A 17077-nucleotide genomic window follows, 5' to 3' on the forward strand; every position below is an offset into this window, starting at 1 on the left:
TACTCAGAACACTGCTGTAAGTAAGGACATTCTTTCAGGAAAAAGAGCTGCTGTGCTGTAGGAGGGACTGCCACTTTGCTACCTGCATTTCGGGGTTTGCCTGCTGCCTGCTACTTCTTTGCCTGAAAATGAGAAGAACTGGACCTGCTTAAGTTTCTCCAAGGACTTGTTGGCTTGCCTCCTATTGCTGAAGTCTCAGGGACATCAAAGACTTCACCTTCCAGCTTCATCTCAGCACCTCAACTTTACTTTCTGTAAGTCTTGCTCTGCCAAGTGATGTCAATCCAGTCCTGGGCCCTTGAATGTGAGTTTAATGTACTGCATCTGCCGTAATCTGCTCATCAACATCTCTGCACTGATTGCACACTGATGTATCGCCTGCGGTGACATCAGGATAGGCGCATCACTGCCACTGCGAGGTCTGGACCCGGTGTCCTGCACTCGGCACCACTGCAGCTCCTCCAGACTCAACCCCTTCAGGGATCATTGCATCGCCGCCAGCATGTGAAGAAGATCAACACATCGTCTCCAGTGTGGATTAACCCAGTGCATCGCCCTTGTGTTCTGTTCTGGACTATGTTTAGTCAACGGAACCGACATCTCGCCCCTACTGCGTTACATTCTGCGACAAGAATTAAAGTACTTTGCTCAACAGCCACTGTGTGGGTCCTTTAACCGGCCTGCTCTCGGTCGCGAGTGTTCTGAACTCTTGAATTTGGCCCAGTCCAGTGCAATCAATAGTAAGTTTGCTTCTAAGTGCTTTTTTCACTTATTCTTTAAAAAATCATATCTTCACTTGTACAAATTAGAATGTTGTTGTCTTGGTCTTGTTTTGTTCAGAATGTACTAATCTATTTATCTAAAGTGGTGTGGAGTCTTTTTGTGTTGTTTTCACAGTGTTACTGTCTGTTTGTGTGCGTGCACAAATACTTTGCAAACTGCCTCTTGAGATTAGCCTGACTGCTCTGTGCCAAGCTCCCAGAGGGTGAGCAAAGGTGATCTTTTAGTGTGTACCTCGTTTACCCTGACAAGGATTGTGGTTCCTGCTTGGACAGGGTGCACACCTCTGCCAACCAGAAACACGATTTCTAACAGGGATACTTTCTTGTTTCTTAGAAACTATGAGTGAACAGGTAGCAATATTTATACATGTACTTTTTATAAAGAAATTGTTTACGTTGTATTTTTTATGTGAAACACATTCCTGTTTTTATATTTCTGCTGAGGAAGTAATCCTAATTTTGAGAAATGAACTGACTTTTAACAAACATACATTTTAAGTACACAAAACACTTGCCAAATCTGTCTAAACAACAATGAGACATGTCAGTGCTGAAACTGCCTTGAAATACCTCAAATCCTCTGTTTATTTTCCCTGCCTGGAAGATCAAAGGATCTAAATGAAAGCACGCACTAACTGGTAAGAGATTAGGCAGGATCCCAGGTGGGTCAGCAGCTATCACGCCAAGGCTTTGTTTGCCCTGACTACTTGACGGGCTGATGAAAGCTACAGCCTATGAGGCCCAGGTCCTGACACAGCAGCGTGTGCACTATAAGTTTAGCTATATGTGGGATACAGAAAGAGATCTATTTGCAGATGTTTTGGAAATAAATAACTTTTACATTTTAAGCTTAATATTGTCATTTGATCTATATTTAGCAGAATCCCATGTTTCCCTAAAAAACACTAAGCATGGCACCAAATAATTTTTTCTTCAAAACGTGATCTGTCTATATAGATGATCGAGAAGTACTATGGGAGTTCATTATACGTGCATAAATTCCAATATTTTATTTTCATATTGCAACCATGTTTTGACTCAGAATGCACCACCTTAAACAAAATCATATCACTACTCGCGTGTAACAGTTTAGTACAAGTGTGTAGTGAAGTCACAATGCTCATGTATTACCACCAGCAGAGAATGAGTGACTGAATGACCTAACAAATATTGAGAAGATGCATGGCCACACTAACACTCTCTGCTCATTGGAATCAGAGAAAAACCCAAGCATCTACCCCTTTTTGCACATAGAGACTGTTTCTGTCTTTCTTGCATCCCTAACAAACCCTGAGGGATGTCAAGCAGTTGGCAGTTTGCTGTTTCAAGGACAGCTGTAACTTGCAGGCCCACATCAACCTTAAAAAAACAACGACGCAACATGCATTATACAAGAGAAAGACTGTTGATCCCTCTTTCTGGACCAGTCTCCAGCTTTTGATGAGAGTTAAGCAAAACCGGAAAAAAGAATCGAGAATGAAAAGGACCAGCATTGCAGTACTTGTCTACAGAGTCCACGCGGTTCTATCTATTTTTATTGGCATCATTTCATATGGCCAGATTTGTGCAAAGTTGTGGCTGGGTTGTGCTGGGAGTTTTGGGAACTTTTTGGACCTTTTAAAGCACTCAAGACTCATGTTTTTCTTCAAGATATATACTGTGCCTTTCAATTTACAGTCAGTGGCGGCTCCTCCGCGAAGTAGGAGGAAAAATAAAATGATAATAACGTATCATAATTTGCATTTATTTTAACCTATTGAATGAGTGGCTCTGACGGTGGGGCAGAGCTGGCCAGAGCAGGAATAGAAGTGGTTTGCACTCCTTAAGTGCGCATGACTGCTTGGCAGGCCCCCTCTGCCAGGGAAAACAGTCTTGTACACTTTGCAGCTTCCCCACCAGGCTTGCTTTAGACAGCCTGGTAAGGAGCACACAAAGCCTACCAGTTCCAATCTGATAGCCATGGTTCAGCACTCAGACCAATCACAATGCTGCATGGCAGCATTGTGATTCGTTAGGGGGAGCCGGAGATTCCGGATGCTTTCTGTACCTTTCTGCAGCCGGTGGAGAAAGGAAGAGGAGGACGGAGAAGAGGCGGTGGCTGGCCAGCCCAGGTTTTTTTTCTCTTTTGTTCTGTTCCGTCCTGCAGCCCCCTCCTCCCCAGCCCCTGCCCCACATCTCCCGATCGATGATGTACTGGCTCTGTGGTAAAAAAATAATTTTTATTTTTGTTTAGTTGTGAAATGTATTTTTGCCTGCTTCTGCATGGAGTGCAATGATATTGATTAATATTTCCTACCAATTTTCATACAGATATCAGTTCTAATAACTGAGGTCTATTCATTGTGGATGGTGTCACTGTGATTTGAATGCAAAATAAATACTTTTTTCTAATTGTCCTGACTATGAGTGCTTAAGGCGATTTAACGGGCTGGCAATTAGCAGCCAAGTGCAAAGGTGAATCCTTGAGACATATGATGAGAAAATGTCTTCTTGATGGAGTGAAGCAAAGTACAGTGCGAAAGATTTAACTGAGCAGATTCCTCTTTTTTCATTTGCTATAAGAACACACAATTTACAGGATGCTTTAGAATGCAATGTTCAGGTAAGCAAACAGATACACATTACAGAATTTCGAATAAAGCCAGTTACAAAATTGCAATTATGCTTTCTATCAGTTTACTTTCATTAAAGACATCATGGAGCATTTTTATTAATTCAGAACGCAGTGCGGTAAGTCACCTTGGGAAAGGGCATGAATGCTCTGTATTTAAAAGAATATGATGTACTCCTGTCCTTGTCCCTCCGCTGGTGCCATTTTGGCTGCCTAGTGGCAATGCAGGCCCCCTTTTACCATGGTGCAAAGGTGCCTGTATTGCATGCAAGGATTGTTTGCAGGATTGTACCCCTCCTATACAAAAACAATCATGGGGGGCGTTCTGAAGCACACATAGTAAGAGGAAGTAACGAGGATTAGCAAATATATTTTTCTCATTACATGCCCTAAAAAGCCACCCGTGAATATTACAGCAGTGTAGTAAAGAAGTCCTCCAGTTACTCTAGTTCAGAATTTCCAAAATCCATACATCTATCACCAAGAGCCCAAAGGAGCTTCTCTATTTACATTCTTATCTGCCTCCCCCATATTCTAAACTGGCTTTACTTTGATTAAACGTTTGAAAAATGTTGAAATGGTCGACCTGGCCCTGAAAATGTTATGAAAATACGCTTTTGGAACAAAATGTGAATTGACATATCTCCTGTCAATTTTATTTCACCTTACCACACACCTCACAGAAAGAGTCTTGTGAGATGCTGGCAGGTGACTTGCTGGAGCGGAAAATGTCTTTCTGCAAGCCATTTTCTTAAACCACTGTCCCACTAGCATCTTGTGAGACTTTCTTTTAGGATGTGTGTGCTTTGATAAAGTAACATTAAGAAAAATCATGTGATGTTAAAAAAAAAGTGTGAATATCAGATAACATCAAATTCCAGAATGTTATACATTTTGCCACCATACTCAAAAATGTATCCAGGCCTAATAGCAACCCATTCCTGAAATAGCCCACCTATTAAGTAATTGCTGGGATTAGTCTCAAAAGCATTATAATTACTAGACATTATAAGCTGGTACTGCTAAGTAATCTGTACAGAAGCATATTATAGAAGCTGTTGTTGTGCCACACAGTAGTGGTGCCCATTATTATTAGGGTAATATGCAATTGGTGTACGCTTTCTCAAATGAGGGTTCTGAAAGTCTGTTTGTAAGAACAGCTAGTGCGATACTGTACTCGGCCTTATAATGCTGTAATGTGTATAACCATTCTCCTGGGGGAAGGTGTAGAAACCGTACTACAAGCTGCACTTTGTGTTTACTGTCCTATAAGACATGTAAGGAGAATTTGTCAGGTGTGTGTAGCAGGAGAGGCATATGTTGCAACCCTATTGCTTGTTGAAAATGCCAACAATCAGGTGATGCAAAACAGCATTATGATAGAAAATAGTGTTTAAAAAGCAAATGAATATTAAAACCATGCTTCAATGGTGTGAGGGGGACAATGATATGGTGATGGTTATGGTAGTTACTGACGAGAGAAATCAGCGTGATTGCAGTTTTTGATGAGTCCTGCAGTTCAGGGCCTGGACCAAATGCTATGAGGCAGGTTACAATATAGTTCATTGGTATGTGCCTGCCATAGACACTTTGAGAAAAAGTGCAACCAATAATTTGAATTTGAATTTTGAATTTAAAAACATTTATATAGCGCGCTTCTACCACGCGGTTTCTTGGCGCTTTTGGGATTGCGAGGAGACAACAGGAGCGGAGGGAATTAAACAGAGTGAGCTCGGGAGAAGAGCAGGGTTTTAAGACCTTTCCGGAACTTAGTGTAAGAGGGTGTCGTGCGGAGTTCCACGGGAAGGGAGTTCCAGAACACAGGAGCGAGAACCGCAAATCTTGTTCCGCCAGCCTTTTTCTTTCTGAATCGGTGAGTGGTTAAGAGTGCCTGATTGGTGGAACGTAGCTCTCTGCCCAGTGTGCAAGGCTTAATAGCGGAGCAAATGAACTCCGGGGCGGTTCCCATTTTGGCCTGAAAAGTAAGGCAGCCGAGCTTGAACAAGGCTCGCTCTTTCACCGGCAGCCAGGGCCTGCAGTAGAGGAGTGGCACGATGGAATTTAGGCAGGCCGTGGATCAGGCGGGCAGCCTGGTTCTGCACTAGCTGTAGGCGGTGAATGGCGTAGGCCGGAGCGCCGTTATAGATGATGTTACCATAATCGAGGCGCGAGAGCACCATGGCCATCACAATGATCTTTAAGGCAGGTAGGGAGAAAAAACGAGAGATCTTCCTAATGGTTCTGAGGGAGAAAAAACAAGAGGAAACAACCGAATTGACCTGTGAGTGGACAGAAAGTGAGGGATTAAGGAGAATACCAAGGGTTTTGACCTTGGGAACAGGGAGCGGGGGGACACCAAGTGAAAGAGGCCAGTGAGAAGGGGACCAAGGACTGCAACCACCTCCGGTCAAGACTAGCTCCGTCTTGTCCGGATTGAGTTTGAGGTGGTTGCAGTTCATCCAATCTTGGATGAACAGCATGACAGATTGGACGTTCTGGGAGGATGAAGGGGAGTGAGAAAGGTTAAAAATTAGCTGGAGGTCATCGGCGTAATTAAACACCGTGACCTCGAGCTGCTGTAACATAAAAATGAGGGGGTAGATGTATAAATTAAACAGAAGAGGGGAAAGTGAAGAACCTTGGGGAACCCCGCACACAACCTTACGGGAGGCAGCAGTGAAACCAGCTAGGTGGACCGCCTGGGCCCTGTCACTCAGGAAGGACTCAAGCCAAGCGAAGGCTAGGCCCTCTATGCCCGCCGCCCTGACACGGGTGAGAAGGATGGAGTGGTCCACCGTGTCAAAAGCGGCGGATAGGTCTAAAAGAATGAGGGCCTGCGGAAGGTTGGTGTCAATACCCTCGCGTAGGTTGTCCATCACTGAGATCACCACCTTCTCCGTGGAATGGAGGGGGCGGAAGCCCGCCTGCCGAGGGGAGAGGCAGTGATTGGTTTCCACGTAGGTGCTCAGGGTGCTGGTTACATGAGTTTCTAAGACCTTAGCAGGTAAGGCAGGAGGGAGATGGGACGGTAGTTGGAGGGGGTTGAAGGGTCGGCACCGGCCTTTTTTAGGATGGGGGTGACAGCCGCGAATTTGTGGGCAGTGGCCACCACTCTGTTGCTGAGTGAGTCGTTCAGAAGTGTAAGGGGTGGATTTGGGCAAGCAAGGAAGATTTCTCTCAGGATGTGAGCAGGGGCGAAGTCCAGGGGGGAGCCTCACTTCACCTTTTGAAGCAGAGGGAGAAGAGTGGCTTTGGTTAGGGGGGGAATGGAGGTGAGTTTGGAAGTGGCAGCTGGTGGGAGGGGTTGATGAATGTGGAGGATGGGAGCGGGATATTGGCCTTGATCTTTGCGACCTTGTCAATGAAGAATTCGTTGAGCGAGTCGCAGAGAGGTTGGGAGGGGGGGATCGAGGCCGTGGCTCTGTTGGAAGAGGCAAGCTCGTGCACCGTGGCAAAGATTTCTTTGGATTGCGACTCCGCTAGCAGTATCCTATTGGAGTAGAACATGGTCTTAGCATCGAGGATGCCTTGCTTATATGCCTTAAGCACGGAAAGGTAGGTAGTTTTGAGGGAGGGGCAGTATGCTCTTCTCCATGCGCGTTCTGCTCTGCGTGCGGCCAGCTTCTTCTCCTTGAGGTCAGGGGTGAACAAGCGGTTAGCAGCATGAGCTCCCTTGACCATGATCCGCCTCAAGGGGGCATAGTCGTCGCACGCTTGGGTCAGCCAGTTGTTGATGGTGGCCAGTTGGACCGGGGCGACGAGGCCGGAGAGATCAGGGCTGGAATTGGCCAGGGATGAGCAAAGAGATGGCATATCAGATTTTCCCCATTTTCTGACCCAGATGTTCTTAGGGAGTGGAGGTTTGACGGCTGGGGCTAAAGCGAGGGAAAAGGAAATTAAAAAATGGTCAGACCAGGAACAGGGGGAGATGGTGGGAGGAGTGATGGGAATGTTCAGGGACCAGACCTGGTCGAGCGAGTGGCCATGTACGTGGGTGGGGCTGTGAACGTGGGAAGTGAAGTTGAGACTGGTCATAAGATCAGTGAATTCTTTTGAGAGGGGGCTTTCGGCAGGATCATTAGGCCAAAAGTTTAGGGCGCCTAGGACTAACACTGACGAGTTGTTTACTACCAGTGTTGCGAGAATGTCCTGGAGACTAGAGACAAAAGTGGGAGTAGGGTAAGGGGGGCGGTAGATAAGAACAGAGGTAAGGGGGGCAGAGTGGGAACTGGAACGAATTATCAAACAGTCGACTTCAGGAATAGGGGGAGAGGGAAGAATCTGGAAATGGAGATCAATATGGGCTATCAGGGCCACTCCACCGCCTCTTCTGCCCTCTGGTCGATCCGCTCGGATGGTAGAGTATGAGGGAGGTAGTGCTGCTAAGACATTGGGCAGGGAGTCGGCCTTAAACCAGGTCTCTGTTAAAAACAGGAGATCCGGTTTATGGGTGTCAATATAATCGAATAGCTCATACTGGTGGCTGACTGCTGATCTGGTGTTAAGGAGGGCGGCCGTGGTGTTAAAGGCCGGAGTGTGGGAAACAGGTTGGAGGGGGGGTTGGGGGGAACAGTGCAAGGCAAAGGGGACACACCTGATATGACAGCGGGGGGAGTGGGCGGTAAACTGGTAAGGAGACCTAAGTGTTTCAACAGATTGGAGACAGACGAGCTAATGGTGCCAGGGGTCCAATAAGAGAGAAGACGGGAGGAGGAATAGGTCAGCAATGGAACATAAGGAGGTGCCCCATGCCCCGGCCTGCCGTGGACGGGCGCAGACGGGCTGGACTCTGGCGTGACTCCGGCGCGTCTACGGCGCGCCCGCTGCGCTCGTCCGCTGCGCTGACACATGAGGGACGTTTAAATGGAGGAGCAGCGTGGGGGGAGTGGCGTGGGTGGGGTTGGGCGATCCAGCCCAAGCCAAGATGGCGGCCACGGCCGCTAAGAGCCCGCGATGAAATTAGCTGCCAGCCAGCCCCGCACGGCCCCTAGGAAGCAAGGTGGGTAATTAAGAAGCCTGTTGATTTTCAGTACAGGTTAGGAAATGAAAAGTAACAATCAAATGTAAAGTAAAAATAAAAGCGTGCCTCCGCTCTCAGTCAGCGTGACAACGCGCGAAATTTAAAAATGCAAAACGTAGCCCTCAGCTCCTGCCAGCAAGCCCACTGCCACCGGGCTGCTCGCAATAATAGTAATGATAGCACGGGTGTTTTTGTTAGGGATAAGGTAGTAGGGTGAATGCAGTAAATCCACCCTTTCTGTGTGGTGACCTCAGATTTTTCATCTTTTGCTGGACTCTATTTTTACTGGTTATAGATCTCTGTGCACCTTACACCTGCTAACCAGAAGTAACATGTCTGAGCTTCTCCTTTGAACATGGTTTTCTGGCTTTTTTCAAACTGTCACATGTAACTTTCCTTGGTGTAGAAAGTGCACCCAGGGCTTGGAAATTAAGTGCCACTGGTGGACTGGAGCACCTGCTGTGCCATCCACTATAGTGGCAGCAAGAGCATAGCTACAAGGACCCTGTAGGTCTGACTGTTGCAGGGCAAAACCGAAAGTGAGACATGTCAAAACAACAATTTTTTTGTTAGGTAACAATCTTTGGATATATTAACACGTCACCCCTATCTAGGCCCCGTAGCCCACAAGCCTTGGTGTATGGTATTTAAGGTGTGTCAAGTAGAAAATAATATCACCATGTTCCTACATGACAAAGGTCAAAAGACAATTACACGGTGAGAGGCCTAGCTGCACAATGGAGAAAAACAGGGAGCAGATACAAATACTAATAGTAATAACTTGGGAGATGGACCAGCTAGAAAATAATTGAAATCACTATTGTAATAGACATTAAAAATCCAGTTCAACTGTGAATTCAGATTTATAATAAATATTAAGGAAAATGAACTTTTAGAAACTTACTCTTTACCTACCTTATCTTTCGGGAGAATAATTAGCATTAACCTCTTCCAACTCCCAGCATGTGCTCAGTTTTGAATGAGGTATGAACGAGGTGTGTAATTCCTCCAAGGAACTTAACAATTGGTTGACCCGAATGGGCAGAGGGATCCCTCTGAGCTCAGCAGAACCTTCAAGGTGGGCAATGTGGGTTTCCATTTTGACACCACAGTGTCAATTCCTATCTGACATGTCTGTTTGAGCCACATTTAACAACTTGAGACACTTGAAAAGGAGTGAACAGTTTGTAGTGTAGTTCCTATAGTACCATTCTTGTAGGACCTGCGCTGTTTTTGGATAAAATATACTGTGGGTCTGGTGACAGACTCAGTACACATCGCCGAGTATGTTAGCCTATTTTTGCATTAGCTAGCTCATAGTGCCACTAGAATCCCCTTTTATCAGAGAGATTAGTTTTTGGCAACCTCAGAACACAACAAACCCTGATTCCTCAGATTCGTGGAAACAATATACTACTTTTCACCCAGTCACTGGTGCTTGCTCATTTTCTCTCAGAGAGATACACAGAAGAAACAGTTGGGAGTGTTTACAATAAGAATTTATTGTAACTTTGTTCTTCTTATATAAAATATATGTGCTGCTCCAACTGTTACACAGTAGCAGAGACATATTGTATTGTATTGTATTGTATTTATTATTTGTATCGCGCAACTGTCACCCTACGGGTATCCTGGCGCCCAAACAGGAAGTAGTGAGATGGAACAACAATACACTGGCTGTCATGACATGTAAAACAGCCGCCAGTTCTATTAAATGGAGTCAAGGGGATTAAACTTTGGCAAACAGCCATGTTTTCAGACTCTTTATAAATCCAAGCAGGGTGTCAATTTGCCTGATGTTCTGGGGAAGCTCATTCCACATCCTAGATGCGGATGTGCAGAAGGCTCTGCCTCCCATCCTCGATCTCCTGATCCTGGTGGTTGCTGCCAAACCCAGGCTAGAGGTACGCAGGGACCTGGTAGGCTTATACCAGTTGAGCCTTTCCTGTAAAGGAATAGGACCCGTGTTGTGCAGGGCTCTATACACAATACATAGGGACTTAAAAGCGACTCTACTCCCGATTGGCAGCCAGTGTAGATCTCTGAGCGCCAGCGAAGTGGAAGAGCTGCAAGGTCTTTTAAGCGCCAGCTTGGCCGCTATGGACTGGACTCTCTGGAGCCCCTGTAAGATGTATAAAGGGGCCCCTAGATATAGGGAGTTACAGTAGTCCAGTCTGGCCAGGATCAGCATCCGAGTATAACAGCTCAATGTGAGAGGTAAATATTTCTGTAAGCCAGGACCATCTAGCAACACATGGTTATGAATAACAGATGACTTCTTACCCTCCTGATACCACCTGATATCTTCCAGGTAAGTAAGACAGGCCTTTTTTAGTTTCTGCCTTGTCATGCCTGTCATACTAGAAGGATTGTCAAAATAGTCCTGATGGCCTATAGCTATTAGAAGGCGTCTCACATACCTTAATCACTCTATTTTCATGCACCCTTGAGTAGCCATACAATCGCTGATAATATCCCTATTTAGTCCCATCTCCTGTGAGACCCAGGCCCTGTGCCACAACAAGACCGGGCTCACCTTGATGAGGTCCGACACATAAGTTATGGCCAGTTCTTTGTGACAGACGTATGTGGAAGTTGACTTTGGTACGGCTAGTAAGAACCGTAAAAAAGCGTTTTCACACGCCTGGATTTTACTAGTATCCGTGATTCCCCAAACGCCTGCCCCATAGATTGCTCTCGACACACATTTAGCCTTATAAATATCAATGAGGATTTTTACAGGTCGACTTCCTAATTTTATGGCAAAATTTCGCACAGCGCCAATCGCACGGGAGAAAGCTAATTTCCGAGCAGTTGCCGCTGTGACCCAGGTCCCACTGTTATGAAATTGATGCCTAAGTAGGAGAAGGTTTTTGTTGTATCGATCTTTACTCCCGCCAACAAAATATTACAAGGAATATTACTTTTGCCTTGGACAGGACATACTAAAAGTCTTGCTGGTATTGATTTTTAAGCCCCGTGCTCCCATAAAGTCATAGAAAGAGTTAAGTGACCTCTGGAGACCCAGTTGCGTGCTTGCCATAATAACGGCATCGTCCGCATATAACAGGATTGGAATTGGTTTCCCTTTTACCTGTGGGTAATCATGCCTATTTTCAGTCAAATGGGATGCTATATTGTTTATGTATAGATTGAATAAAAACGGAGCCAATATGCATCCCTGTCGGACGCCTTTTTTAATTGGGAATTTAGAAGAACATTCCCCCTTTGTACCAAATCTGACTTTTGCGCTTGCCCCACGGTATAATTCCTTTATAAAATTTATGATGACGGGATCAATTTATAAATGTGAGAGGGTTTCCCATAATACTTCGTGACTGACACAATCGAAAGCAGAGCTTAAATCGACAAAAGTCATGAAGAGTTTGTCCCTTTTAGCAACCCCATATTTGCCAATCAGAATTGATAAGTTTAAGCTCTGCTCTACCGTGCCTCTACCTTCTTTAAAACCATACTGATAAATAGAGAGCGCACCCTTGTCCACTGCCCACGACTGTAGTCTATTTAAAACCACCCTTCCTGCCACCTTCATTAACGAATCTAGGAACGATATGGACCTATAACATTTAGGGTCTTGATGATCACCCTTTTTAAAAATGGGGATTACTATGGCTTCCTGCCAGGTTGTTATAAAGCCTATATTATTTGAGCAGTTTAACACGTTGGTCAGGAGAGGAGCCCATAACTTAGTGTTTGATTTGTAAATGTCGACCGGAACCCCATCCGGCCCCGGGGCTTTTCCTCCTGTGCTCTCGGCGAATGCCACCTCGATCTCTGAGAGTTCGTAATTTAGGTCCAGTGGAAAAGCTCCTGATGTAGTGCAATCAACGTCTCCTAGCCTACCCGCAACTGCTCCCCCTGGTTGAGGTTATACAAAAACAATGGTCTCAGACTAGTATTTTTGCTCAAGACAGATAAATCAAGTGATTATTTAAACCTTCTCTTAGTTATGGGACATGTCCAACAGATCAGCCCAATCCATTCAATATTTTTATACAAAAAAGCAACACCAGTAATTCTAGATTCCGGGGCAATTTTAATTCATTGCATTCATGGCTATCTCAATATAAAAACTTTTGGTTGCTCAAAGAAGAATGTGCAGAAAATTGAAATGTAGAGTGCTTAATAGAAAAGAAGAAAAAGAGCATAGAATAATATTTACAGTTTTGTATATACACGCAATAAATTCGCACAATAGACAATTTCTTGATGACCTGGTGTGTAGTGTAGATTCTAAACACAATTTACATTAAATGGAGACATTGCTTCCAAACTTATATTGCACTATAAAGTGTGTTACACCATCCAGGACAAAAATTATAAAGCGTTGACGTTTCGACTCGTCTTGGGGCCTTTAGGCAAGTTAGACCATGGCCATGCGAGTCTTCATCAGGACTACAAGTTTGGGCAGCCAGAGGAGTAGCACAAGCCCTGAAACAAAGTGAATATATGTATCAAGCTGTTGCACTAAATTTGCGATCATTCAAGTATCGCAGTACACCATGGTAAGGAAATTAGCTTACCCAATGGTAGCGGAGGACAAGGTGGCAATATCTTCACTCTTGTTCCAAGGATTAGGGAATTAATACCTAAAAACATAACACGGTGGTCATTTGACCGATTCTATGATAATTCACAATTACTGCTCCAGCCTAGTATATGCATATCATTACCTTTTTCGTAAGGTGGAGCTGATTTATTTACTCATCCAGGTATAGCAGGCTCAAGGCCTCTGCTTACTTGATTTTCATAAAGATTAGAATTGGTCCTGTTTTTAAGAAAGAACCAGTACTGTTTTAATCCAGAGGAAAGTGCATTAGCACTTAGTATACATATTAAAATTTTAAAACAATTTGTACAACAATTGTAACAATTTCCAACAACTGATGATACTTTGATGCGGAGGTAAATTTATTGACCCTTATGTTAGAGATATTCGAGACCAAACAACATAACCCCCCTTTGTTTCTAACCCTTTGTGATGACTCTGCTGGGGTGTGATAGGTGCGATACCCATTTAAGTGTACGGGCTCCAGCTCCCACGTTTCCTGAAGACATATTTTGGAGAAATCCCTAACATAGTTCAGGAAAGTCGGGTCGTTTAATTTACTGGATAAACCCGCAATATTCCACGAAGTACATGATATAAACTTGCCCTTGTCTTCTTCTACTTGGATCGTATTTACGTGTGATAAATTGCGAGGCCCATCTCGTACAGGTTGGGTGATTGCGATGGGTCTTGGAGAGTTTGTCAAGAGAGTGTCAGCAATAGTTTCTCCCTGTCTCTGCCCTCCATCTTTGGAGATTCTACCAATTTGATTTTCTATATTAAAAACAGCTGAGGTAATACCCTTAGGGGAACAGACCGTGTTAATTTTGCTAGACTGGTTCATAGGTATGAATTCTTGCTCCTCTGGTTCCTCACTTATTTTGAGATATTTGGGGTTTTTGGGGTTATTCAGTCAGTCGACCATTTCCAGCGTGCTAAACCTGTTTTGTAGGGGTGTATAGTTCTCAGCACTAAATGGATCTTGCCTGTAACCCCCCACCCTACTTTGGCCATAACCCACCTATGACCATGTTCCTGCATAATCTCGGTGAATAGGTGGTGGGAAGAAGAACGATAGTGATCTAACTTCTATCATAAAACGTGGGTTAGAGTTGAAATTTTGTTGGTCCCATGAACATTTAAACTCCACAATGCGGGGATCACCAAAATTCACCAGAACACAGTCTCCCCTGATTGACTTGGGCGAGTATCCCACCCAAGGAACCCTGCGCACCATCAAGATGTTGCCTCGCAAATGGTGGGGAAGTGGCCTGTTTAAATTTAGCCAATGTGCTACTTTGTTTTTTAAACAGGATACAGACTCATGAGTTGAATGATTTAATTCAGGCACCCCCGTTAAAACTACAACATAAGGACTAGATTGTGGAGGGAGAAGCACAGGTTTGACCCGCTTAGGAATTTCCTCGGAGACCGCTTTGTGTAATGTTGCCTTTGGAATTTTAGGTAACACGTGCGTATTCCCCGTAATACTTGGATTATGTGGCGGGTCTATGGCTTCATTTACAACACGAGCAATAGGGGGATTCGAATTTCCCTGCGGCACTGGTTTTGGAAGTGATGTGTTGGTCTGAGCAGACGGTACAACCGGATCTTTGACTATGCTCGGTAGCTGTTTTTTGGGCTTTCCACCGCCCTCATTATTTTTCATCTCAACCTCAAGTAAACCCCGCTGTCTTTCTATCCCTGAAAGTCTCACTTCTAGAGGGGCTAGCAATGACTTCAGTAAAGATGCAAAATTATTTAGAAGGGAATCCTCATTATAGCCATCAGGGCCTGTGCCAACCAATGAGTCATTTGTGTTGTGAACTCCATCAATGGACACTTCGCGTCTAAGACTATCCCGGCCTGGAGATTGACTGTTTTGTTCTCTCTCTATCTGAGTATTAGGTATATCTGGTAATATCTTATTTGTACCTTGGCCTTTAGCTGGTTTCATTTTATTACTTCTTACTGCTGGCACATACAGTTTCTTTTTTAGGATTGCGCCTTCTTTTCTCCTTCTTAGCTGTCTTGTATTGGCTAGCTTTTGTGGGCTTTCTTCCCTCACCTCTACCACCTCTTTTTCCACGTCAGGATCAACTGACGTGTTTAATATTGTGGAGGCACTGGGAGCGGGAAGGGAGCGGAATGATCTGTTCAGACTAAGAGGGCTATGTATAAGTACTTCTTCGACAGTAGTATTTATACGCTGTGTGTGTTCAGGAGTACGTGCATTAGCTAAAAGCCCCAAGGATGACCTTTTTGCGCATGACAGATCCTGTGACACCCGCCTTTCCATAAGTATAATCCCCTGATCTATCACTGAATTGGTTCTTATTATGAAGTTATCTAAAGTGCCCGGGCGCGGGAAGTATCGTGGGCGGCTTCTGCTGCTAGTGCCCCTGGGAAAGGTAGTCTTCTCTGCTCGGCGGCCGCAAGAGGCAAAGTGCGGCGGCGGAAGAACTATGTGCAGTATACAAGACCTGGTCCGGTCAGCAGTGTCCCCGAGTCCCAAAGAAATTATCAGCGTAATAGTCATTAACAGATACATGATTATAAAATGCATTTATAAAAGATAGTGCGTACTCCTACGATGCCTTTCTAGATGTACCTTAGTGTACCTAGCATGTGAGTAGGTGCGAAAGAACCTAAGCATTAGAGCCTACGAGGCAAGAATCCCGCTAGGATTTAGTCAAACCCCCTTACCTGAATAGTGAGAGTGTGGGACTTCCTCCTGGACTCGAATTGGACACCCCACAAGGGATAATCAGACCACTGTCAGCTGGAGCGATTGCATGTCGGAGCTGCAGCGCCTATGGTCAGTGTGTTGTTGTGAAGTATCGGTCCTTCTTCCATACTGATAGCAAGATGTGCTGTATTTATACAGTCCATGTGTGTGTGTCAGCTTTTGTTTAGTAGTAGGTTGACGTTGGGGATTAAACCTTGTGCCTGCATAGGAAAGGTGAGGTATACCCCTGTGTATTGTTCTCATAAATTATTCATATGTGCTAAGGATGACGTTTTAGCAATATCGATTGGGAAGAACCCTCCCTCAGCATGGAAGTAGGTGAATGGTTTAGTCCATAAAAGGCGTTAGACCTTATAGGCAGTATGTCCTTATTAGGAGTTATGACCTTATAAGGCTTGTTCATATGAAATGAAGGAGATGATGTAGGGAAGGTGTACGACGTTCCCTGGACCTATATTAGAGTACCGATATGAAATATAACAAGTTTGCCAGGACAAATCTTGTGTATACCCTGTCTGGGTGGTATAGGATCCTGACTTTGTTTACCAGACTCCTGTCTCCTATTTTGTTGTAGTTACAGGGCCTGTTTCAAACTGGATTTTAGTGTTAGATGCGTGAGAACACTAGCAAATACCATAGTACATTCCCCCAAATACCCACAACCATCAGTGACCATGTTTTGAGCAGGCAAAGAATTTTGCTATCTTGTATATGCCCTACTACCTGGCATTTTGGGACTTTTCCAAAGTAAAGCTATTACTAAAAAAGTGGGTAGAGTTGTTTCCAGAAACTTTTAAACCATTGGTTAGGGAGTGCCCAGGGGTCAACCCCACGCACTAGCTAGAGCCAAGCATAAATGTAGCACCCAGAGGCATCTCATCAGGACATTTCTGGACCTGGTGAAGAACAGAGGAGGACTGCACCTGATATCTGTGATTTTTGAGGCGCTCTGGAGGACTATTCTCCCTTATACCTAAGATAAAGAACTGGACTCCAAGGTGCAGTTAACTGGCCTCCTTTGTGGCTATAGGGACAAAATAAGATGCTAGATTCCTTTACTGGACAATTCCCAGCTTACCAGTTTCAACTGGAGCCTGTGCTGGATTTTGCTGGTGGCCTTTGCCTAGCACACCGAGAGTCTCCAGGTATCCCCTCGGGGATTCCAAGGGTCCTAGAAGTTTACTTTTGTTTTTGCTTGGGTACCAGGAAAAGGTTTTGAAAACTTTTGCTCCAGAGCCAAGGGGACCCAGTGCAAAAAGTAAAGGAATGGCAGTTCCACAGCATCCGATTGAATTTCAGACACGTCCACCCGAAAGGCTTCGGCACCTCAGAAACTTTCTATTTT

The 17077-nt window shown here is 44.8% G+C and overlaps 1 protein-coding gene across 1 annotated transcript in view; it reads left to right on the forward strand.

Annotated features, from left to right (window-relative positions):
• The window catches only part of LOC147727212 (transmembrane channel-like protein 2-B), a 748500-nt gene that overhangs the window by 706718 nt on the left and 24705 nt on the right, over nucleotides 1–17077 (forward strand). Inside the window, exon 19 of the mRNA XM_086963588.1 lies at nucleotides 9172–9186. Coding sequence (XP_086819714.1) covers nucleotides 9172–9186 — 15 coding nt within the window. The remainder of the gene's footprint in view (nucleotides 1–9171; nucleotides 9187–17077) is intronic.

Source organism: Lissotriton vulgaris, chromosome 3_1 (genome assembly GCF_964263255.1).
Source record: "Lissotriton vulgaris chromosome 3_1, aLisVul1.2, whole genome shotgun sequence".
Lineage (NCBI taxonomy): Eukaryota > Metazoa > Chordata > Amphibia > Caudata > Salamandridae > Lissotriton > Lissotriton vulgaris.